Here is a 10,052-nt window from a genome sequence, read left to right as displayed (position 1 = left end):
GCATTTGGATGATACACCTTTGTTTTGGTTAATGGCGGTTTGTAGGAGTTCTTTCATTCATTGCAAGCTACCAGATTTCAACACAAAGGTCCCGGCAGAGACATTGTAGGACTGTTATACATGCATTAAAACTATAAGCTATGAAAATGCGTTTAATTTTTAATGATCTAGTTGGATGCATTTTGTCAGTTTCACTGTGTTCACTTGAACCGTATGACTAACAAAGCACTGTCCGTACCTTTCTGTCTGCAGGCCTTTTTTCTATGACTCACACATCCTCACACATAGTTTATATCATTAGGCATGCTTACTTTTGCAGAACAAGTAGTATATTCTGTTCTTGTCAAGCTATTTATTCTTGATCGCATTTATGGCCTTGTGTACAGTTGTTGACCCAGCTGAAGGGGAACATGGAGGAAGAGAATCGACACTTAGCAGAGCAGAATCAGAGTCTTTTGAGGGAGAATCGTGCCTTACTGGAGCAGAGCCTGGAGCGCCGTGACCAGCATTATTCACAGCAAAGGGAATACCAGTAAGTATATACTCACACACTCAATGGCCAGTTCTTTAGGTATCATCACCTTTATTAGGCGCTTTAATTGACTTCAAATGTAGAATGATTGTTGGTGCCAGACGGTCTGGTCTGAGTATTTCACAGACTGCTCAAGGGTCAAGGGTCTGCGGGGTTTACAGAGAATGGTCCAAAAAATGAAAATATAGCTGTTCAGCCGATAAATCTGCAGTAACTGTGTGATGCTATCACATCAGTATGGACCAAAAACTCAGAAATCTTCTGAGCGCCTTGTTAAATTTGCACCACAAAGAATTAAGGCATTTCTGAAAAGGTCCAAAACAGTGCTAGCAAGGTGTAACTAATGAAGTGGCCAGTAAGAGTGTATCTAGAAAGGATTAACAGTGAATCCGGCACAGTCGAAGGGAACCAAACGGATGTAAACAGCTAACAGAAATGCAGCTGTGTAGATTTGCACCGAAACACATTAAGAGATAAAAAAACAGCTTGTAAACTATGAGTGAAAATCACTAACACGCTCGAGGTTTGGGCCCGCACCACTTACCTGTGATGTCTCTACATTCACACATGTTAAAAATACTGGCTTCCCTCAGCCTTCTAGTAAATACGTCTATTGTATACATTAGAAAATCTTAGATAGCATGTTTCTTGATTTATTGTGTTTACGAGATTTTCAGAAAACAGAGTGTTAACTTCATGGTACCAAAAAAAAAAAAAAAACCTGCAGTGAAACAAACATTAAAATCTGTTAAATTTATGTTTTTAAAAAAAGTTAATGTAAAAAACACATAAAATGTATTTTCAAGGTATGGGAGCTTTGCAGTAATGAAAGCAGAGGTGCACTGAAGAAGTTTGACCTTATTAATGGAGTTAACTTCATGTAATAAGTTGCAGTGAATGCTTTTTGTTTACTGCTATTGTTTAAGTTTGTAGGCTGTAACAGAGTTTGTATTCATATCAAGCACATAAAAGCACTTCTATAAAGGTTTGAGACTGCAAAGACAACAATTTCACAGTCCAGTGGCCCTCAGTAGTCTTCCTTTTGAATGACTAATAGACTGCTTTGAGAATAATCCTGAACTAATAGTGAGCATGCAGAGTTGGCTTCAGTCTTTAAGTCTAATGAACCAAAGTTCTTGCAAATTACATCTTTTTGTGCCTTCAGTTCAGGCTTGTGTGTGTGAAAAGATGACTTTTTTCAGCCTTTTTCGTTAAATCTCGGGCACAGATTTCGTTGTTAACATTTCACGGCATATTTTGGTTCATCACCCTGCCACGCGAGGTCTGCATCATCTCATAACAGCTCTTACAAGTGAATGTTAAAAAGCCATGCACTTTGCAAACTCACAGAAATCAGTTTAGATTGTTTTCCTTCCAAAATCAACACAATTCTTTATGCAGCAGAATGAAATCACATTACATCTACAACCTAATTACAGGACAGAGCAGATTTCAGTGTGTGTGTGATGGAAGAAGTGAAGGGCTCTATGCATGCATTTCACTTCATTCAGTCCTGGGAGTAAATAGAAATTGTATCCAACTTTCAAAGCAACTGGAATTAACAGTAAGAGCACCGGGGCACTCGTATAGTTTACCAGGTTAAACAAGCGCTAAGGTACACTCTAAGGCTGTCACAGAGGCCTGGGTTTGAATCCTCCCCGAGGTCATTTGCTGCGTGACTTCCCCCTTATTCTCTTTCTGAGCTTTTCTGTGTCAATAAAGGCTAAAAATCCCCCAAACAGTGAGCACAGTAAAGCCTAACAGGCACACAGCAGAGTCTGTAAGTAGTATTTTGCTGAGAAGGTTTTGTTTTAATGTTGCTGTTTTTTTTAATATCACTTTCACAAACATAAGAACATAAAAATATGTCATGCAAAGCATTTCTGGTGATAGTTTGATTCTCTTTTACTGAGCCAAAGTGTGTGGCATTAATACTTTAAGTTATCTACGTAGCAGTGTATCAGGACAGGGCAATAAAAAAGTGGATGTTGTACGTTATACAAAATGATATAAAATATTTTAGTGTAGCATTATTGTGATCACAATAATGTTTAAGCTGCTTTAGCCGGCCTAAAGTTGCTGCACACATGTAAAACATCTATCCCTTTATAATTTATTTATTTATCCTTTGCAGTCAGTGACTCCCTAAAGTCTAGAAGCCGTGGATTGTTTGTTCGTCTCTGTGCATTCACTTTTGTATTTAATAACTAAAGGCATGCTCTGTTGGGTTGAGATCAGATAACTCAATTGGCGATTGAAGAGTATCCCTTTGCTTTCCCTTGAGAAACTCTCATCCATTTGCACTGTTAAGCTCACCTCATTTCTCTGACTCTGAGCAGAGAGTAGAGCCCCGTACGCTCAAGAATTCATCCTGCTGAGTCTCACAGCAGTCACATCATCAGTAGACGGTAGTGATCTGTTTCCACTGGCAGCTATTCATGCCCGTGCTAAAACATCTCCTCGACTATGTTTGATAGACGATGTGGTGAGCTTTGGATCATGAGCTGTGTCTCTCGTTCTCCATACTTTTCTTTCCCATCATTCGGGTACAAGTTAATCTTGGTTTGTCTAAAGACTTTTTAAAGATCTATTCGGGCTCTTTCAGATGTTTTCTGTCATCTCAACTGTAGAAGGACAACTTCTGTGGTGGCTTTTCAGGCCTTTCAGCCACTACATTCTTGTAGTCCAAAGTTTTAGCAATCTTTAATTGGTTTATTTTGTTTTTTAACCTGGAGATGAGCGATGGCCTTCCTCACTTATATAGACATCTCGTTGGCCCTCATGTTGAGCATTCCAGTGAAAAAAGACCAAATGCAAGTTCACTTAAAATAACTTCCAGATCATTTACTTGCTTAATCTGCTATGGAGTAACAAGAGAAGAGGCTTCATCTGGCCATGAAACTGCGTGCCAATTAATTGTCCAGTAGCATGTTGAGTTGGGACTTTGTATTAAAAAATGTCTGTAATTTCTACACAGTTAATGAAATACTTTAGTTAAACCCCTTGAATTCAAGCTGAAAGTTTCCACTTCAATCACACATTGACTGTTTGATTTAAAATCCACCGTGTTCGTGTACAGAGGCAAAAGTACAAAAATGTGTGGACTTAACTGTATATATGGAACAGTACGTAGCGTAACATTTGAATAAAAATATAAATTAAACAAAGCTAGTTGCTCACTGAGTAAATGATGACATTGGAGCAGTACAATAAAAAAAAATATGAAAGGAAAGGAACAGCGATTCAATGAAAATATAAACAACCTGATTTGAAATGACCAAAAAGGATTTTAGAATAAGTGAAAAGATGGGAAGAAGCAGACGTTTAAAGATAACCTATTCCCTTCAGAGGCAACATAAAAGCTTTTTTTTTTAAACCAACTTCCTTTGATATAAAAGAGACATTAGAAATAAATATATAAATTACTGCAGATTGAAACGATAGTCTTTTTCTATGATGACTAAAACAGTTTGTCAGGTATTTACTTGCATATAAAATGTGTTTTTGTGACAAACAGAGTCATCAGATGTTTCAGCTCCTCTCGGCTCAGTGGAAGGATTTAGTATCTGTTTCCCCCTTTGTTTAATGGTGAAATCATTGAGAGGCAAGTATTTTCTAAAAAACAAACCCCTCTAAAAACCCGCTGTGTGGTATGTATCCAGGATTTTACTGAAATTGGCTGCGTCTTACAATTTAGCAGCAGGAACACAGACCAGACAAGTAAACAAAGGCAAGGCAAAAAAAAGGCAAGGTATCACCTGCCAGCCGATCGGAAAATGTGTAGCTGTGAAAAGATCATGTGTGGTATGGGAACAGGATCCATTTCAGGGGATATGTTGCAAAAAAACAAACAGAAAACTGGGGGAAGGGGACTGGTATATATATTCTAGTGGTGACCCAGGAGCAGGTGGATGTAGGAGTCGGGTGGATTTGACCGGTGTGGAAAGTCTGCGAATATCTGGTAGATGGAGAATGGCAGGATGGAAAGTTCCTACGAAATGCATGAGCCTGGGTGAAATGAGAAATGGCTTGGGACTGAGGCAGAGTGCGCAAGATAAAAACAACTGAGATAGCTGTCTTGACAGGCGTGTTTAGCAGCTGAAAAGCTGCTGAAAGATATTTCCCTCAGAAGTTAGAGAGCGAGTTAAAAGGGAGAAGAAGAAACACAGAATTTATATTCACCAGGTGGCCCGAAATATGAGCCTGAATGGATGTTAGTGTTGTTAAAAGCAGCTGTTTGCTGGTGAATGTTCACCCCGTCAGTTTAAAACTCAGCAGTTTTGACCCGTCGGGTGACCGCACCAATTTTGTTATTTTGTAAAGATTTAAGTGGCATCAAACTGGAAAAGCAGAGGTGTCCTTCAGACCTTTGGTGTTTTATTCCAAAAGGTTTGACTGTAGCCTTGATCAAATATGACTATACCAATGATTACAAATGAAATTCTAATAGAATTTTATTATTATTATTGTTATTATTATTATTATTATTATTATTATTTTGTATTTAATTTTAGAGTAATAGTACTTGGATGAAGTTGATCTAAAAGTTGCAAGGCTCTTTGGTTTGGATGCTTTTTTAAGTAAATAAAAGAACAGAATGAGCTGCAAATCTCATATTTTATTTACAGCAGATCACTGAAAACATATCAAATGTTTAAACTGAGAAAATGCACAAGTCTAGGAAAAAATAAGGTCCTTTTGAATTTGATGGCAGATGGTAGCATCCTGTCTTCTTCTGACAGCAGTGCGTAACATCTGGAAGCTGAGGAGACCAGCTGCTGGATTTTGGGGGAGGAATGTTGTCCCATATTGTCTGATGTATGATTCTAGCTACTCAACAGTCCTGGATCTTCTCTGTTGTATTTTGTGTTTCATGAAGCTCCCAATGTTTTCAGTTCTCTTCAGCCACGCCGCAGCACTGTCTTTCTGAAGTATGCAAGGCCTTTCCTGAAAAGACGTCATCTGGATGGGAGCATATGTTGCACTAAAACCTGGATATATCTTTCAGCATTCATGGTACCTTTACAGATGCGGTGCCGATTTTAAAGGCACTAATGTCCCCGCAGACCATCACGGATGCAGGCTTTTGAATTGAGTGCTGATAACAAGCCAGACCACAGAACAGTTTCCCATTTGGCCTCGATCCATTTTAAATGAACTTTTGCCCAAAGCAGTGATTCAGAATTCACACATGACTTCTTCTTTCGTGATGGAGCTTTAACTTGCATTTGGGGATGGCACATATTTATTCACAGACAGCAATTTCCAAAAGTGTTCCTGAGCCCATGCAGTGACTTCCAGCTCAGGGTCCAAAGATCACAGACATGATTTTGGACCTTGTCACCTGTACACAGAGATTTCTCCAGATTCTCTCTTTTGATGATCTTCCATGTAGATGATGTGATGTTAAAAGTCTTCACAATTTTACAATGTGGAACATTATTCTGAAATTGTTCCATAATTTGATGATGGATTTTTTTACAGACCTCTGCCCATCTATGCTTTTGAGAAACTCTGGAGAAAAACTCTTTTTACACCCAATCCTATTACAGACCTGCTGCCAATTGCAAATCATTTTTCAAAATGCAGGTTACATATTCGTCCATGTGAAAAGTCCAGTTGTGTTCAAATGAAAAAAAAAAAAAAAAATATTGATGCATACCTCTGAGCAGTGGTTTTTAAGACTTAACTGATTTGTTTTCTGCTCACCTGAAATACTTTACTTTGAAAGGGTGTGCAAAGTATTTGAGAGCCAGTGCTGTAGTCAAACGATGTTCTCCCTTCAAACGAGTGCAGGAGGAAATGTTTTGAATCGAGTGAGAAAACACGTAAAAATGACTGAGAAGCTTTCATAAAATGAATTAAAACCTCCTTCAAGAGTCTCGATCTTAGTTCATAGTTTTAATACTGTAGTCGTAATACAAATTCTGAGGAAGAAGCACAGCTGTCAATTAGGTAAACAAATGAAGTAGATAATCATAAAGCTTTGCATGACACAATTTTATTTTTATTAAATTATAATTCAGTTAATATTTTTTGTAACTGAATTATAATTTCTGTAATAGCTGTTGAAAAATTTCAGTCTGGAAAAAAGTGGTGGGCTAAAGGAGTGATTGAATAGCCATCAACACCACCGTGAACACTGGGAGGCTAAAACTGTCCCAATACCTTGATGCTGGACTAAATGTTCCATCTATTACTCCTGCTTTTGAGACTGATTTGAGAATACAAGCTGTTTTTTCCAGCAGATTCATACTTGAGCACATCGCAGCTCAACAGGGTCGCAATAACATCAACACACAGCCTCGTATCTGATGTGCTTGTTAAAAAAAAAGAGAAACGAGCTCCAGAAGTCTCCATTACTCACAAGAGGATTTTAGGCGTTAGTTAAATCACACACCAACAGCCACGTTCGTGCACACTACCAGAATAATCCTATTAACTTGCACTGATAATGCATGCACGACGATGTGTAAATTTTCCTCCCGCTTCCTCTGAGCTGCTTTGTTCTGATGCTTCGTGTGTTTTCCTTCAGGGAGAAGCTGAGCGAGCTCCGACGGGAGAAGCAGAAGTTGGTGGAGAAGATTATGGATCAGTACAGAGTCCTCGAGCCCAGCATGCCATCCCCAGCCAGCAAGGCCAAGTACATTATATAAATTTGTTTACATGTACAATACACCAAGCTGCTAATGTATTTGTTAATTACACCCGTGCAGTATATAATACAGGAGTGAGTGATATTGATTTCATGTAGAAAGGCAGTTGAAGCTGTTGGATATGATAGGTGTAGGTCAGATTCCCACCAGACACAAAAAAGATGGGCACCATTAGTGATTAGCCGGCGAACACAGCAGAGAAAGTTGCAGTGAAAGAGCCTGAGAGATCCCTCAGGAGGTAGCGGAGACAAAAAAAGAGTTAAAGGAGAGTAAACAGTAACTTTAAATTCTCAACTGTTCCCTGAAATAAAGACTAAACCTAAGTAAATTCACATTTTGTAAACTCGTAGTTTAAGTTTAAGGAAGCCATAATACAATCTGGATTCGTACACTTTTTTAGGGACAGTTCAGCCACTGTGACAAATATGGAAACTCCACTACTTTAATATTTTTATCCTCTTTATTTACGTGCATGAATGTACACTTAAAGACACTTTTTTAAGTAAAACAGAAAGTAGAACAGAAAAATGAGGCTACAGTTTACTCGGGCTCACCAAAACTAGACAATAGAAGACTGGAAAACGTTGCCTGGACTGAGGAGTCAGTTTCTGCCATGACTTTCATGTGTAAACAACATGAAACCATGGATCCATCCTGGCTCCAATAGTTCAGACTAGTGGTGATGTAAGGGTTTGGGAGATATCTTCTTGGCACGCTTGTACCTGCTGAGCATCGTATAAGGACCACAGTCTGTCTGAATGTTGTTGCTGATCCTGTCTTTTCCTTTGACACAGCGTACCGTCTTCTGATAGTTGTCTCCAAACGGATAAGGCACCGTGTCACAGTGTCTCACAGTGCCAACAAAAACAGAACATTGCAGAAAATTAGACTTAGTTGCAAAGTAGCTACACTGGATTGTTTTACATTGACTGTTTATTAAGTGTGTGGCGAGCCAAGTGTTTTGTGAAGATCCATTTTATATTAGTATTTGATATTTGATAAGTATACATTTTTAAAGTGTTGCCGTGTTATGTTGCATGATTCTGATAAACCCTTTTATCACAAAATCCATCACTACAGGAAAATAAAACACTAACTTGAGATGGATAACATATCTGATAGTAACTGTGTCAGTATTGTTTTAGAAATGTGTCAGTTAAAAACCAATGAAGAAGAATACAGAATCATATTGTCAGGGGTGGATTTTGGATTTTGGCATCCAGACATGTTGACAGCTGACCATTCTCTTCCTGTACCTTTACACCTTTTTATGGTGGTGACATTTTAATTATAGCGTTTCCAGTTGCACCTTCTACAGGTGAAATCCTGGCGCATAAACGATACATGGCACAAAAAGCATTTTGTGAACAAGATGAAACCCCTGACACTTGGCTTCCTCCCATTGTTTCTGGAAAAATCAGGGTGTGCAGTGCATGCACACACAAACACTCCCATAGCTCATCTCTTTGTAAATGGTCCCTGTCCCCTGTGTCCTCGTAGGAAATCTAACTGGATTGCAGATAGGATGAAGAAGCTAATCAAACCCCGGGGAGGAGGAGGAGGAAGAGAGGGACGCGCCCTCTTCACCGCCGCGGGCAGCGTAGAAAACCTGGCCGACAGCGCTGAATTTACATCAGACACACACGCACATCAGCCTGGTGAGATCTCACACACACCCACAGAACCAAGCTCCCTATACCCCCCTGCCCTTCCTGCACAACGACAAACACACAAACAGCAGCTGACTGGTTTTCACAAAGATATGCTCACATGCTCAGCCCATCAAGCGAGCCTGCAGGCATGCATACAAATCATCTCATGACTACCAAGTGTGGTCGGCATTGATACCACTCTCTTCTCCTTAGATCTCTCCCCATAGAGTGCCAAGACTCACAGAGGCTGGCTTTCTCTGCTAACCACATGTTGAAAGGAAAGAGATTCGTGAGGCTTCATTCGCTTTTTATGCATTTACTGACTGAGAGTCAGAAAGACAACTCTCTGCAGATGCTTTCAAAGCCGGGATTTAATCCTCAACCTGCATTCTTGATGTGTTTTCTCTCTTTCTGACATACCAACATTGTCTCTCACTTAATTTTTATTTCCCTTGCAGTGTGTTTTCTGTAAACCCCTGGATTTCTTAAACTCGAGTCTCTCTTTATGCCAGAGAAAGACTTGATCTTTCATCTTCACAACAAGCAGAGAAAAGCAGAAAAACTCCCTGAAGTGAAGAGCCAGCTAAGACATTTCTCAAAACTGCTTCCTGTTTAATATGTTTGGGGTGACGTTTACCACAAACATTTAACTGATTCACAGCTGTTTAACATGACAGGTTGGATTTGGAGTAGTATTCTTGCAACGATCAGGCTTGTATCAATGCTAAGCTCTTTTGTTAAAAAAAGGTGCATTAGATTATCTAGAAAGGAATATTTTATTATATCATTTATGCTTTTAAACAGGTGTATTTGGCAGGTATTGCAGTGCAGCAGAGTCAAAGTCAACTAACTTTTACTATGAGCGCTAGTAGATTTGTTTTTTGTGTACAAGCTGTGATCAGCTGACCTTTCCTGCTGCTTCTCTGAGGTTTACTGCTCTCTGTGGATTTAGCCAACTACATTTCTACAGTATATAAGCAGATTTTAAAGCAGCACCGTGGCTGCTTTCCAACACTAACCCACTATGATAGTGAAATTGTTACTAAAGAACATCATCAGCTTAAATTCAAACTGATGACTCCCAGTAGACTCCTCCTGGATGCAGGCACTTATTTTGAAGCATTATATAAATTAACTAACTTTCACATTGATGGTCAGTGAGTGTGTGTGTGTCTGTGAGTGTGTCTGTGAGTGTGTGAGTGTGTGTCTGTG

At 39.2% G+C, this 10,052-nt stretch overlaps 1 protein-coding gene across 1 annotated transcript in view; it reads left to right on the top strand.

Annotated features, from left to right (window-relative positions):
- The window catches only part of ccdc88b (coiled-coil domain containing 88B), a 64,913-nt gene that overhangs the window by 45,397 nt on the left and 9,464 nt on the right, over window positions 1-10,052 (top strand). Inside the window, exons 25-27 of the mRNA XM_013908282.1 lie at window positions 387-532; window positions 7,068-7,175; window positions 8,689-8,846. Coding sequence (XP_013763736.1) covers window positions 387-532; window positions 7,068-7,175; window positions 8,689-8,846 — 412 coding nt within the window. The remainder of the gene's footprint in view (window positions 1-386; window positions 533-7,067; window positions 7,176-8,688; window positions 8,847-10,052) is intronic.

This window comes from Pundamilia nyererei, unplaced genomic scaffold (assembly GCF_000239375.1).
Source record: "Pundamilia nyererei isolate P.nyererei 1_Seehausen unplaced genomic scaffold, PunNye1.0 scaffold00008, whole genome shotgun sequence".
NCBI lineage: Eukaryota > Metazoa > Chordata > Actinopteri > Cichliformes > Cichlidae > Pundamilia > Pundamilia nyererei.
This window is presented reverse-complemented; position numbering and strand designations above follow the sequence as displayed.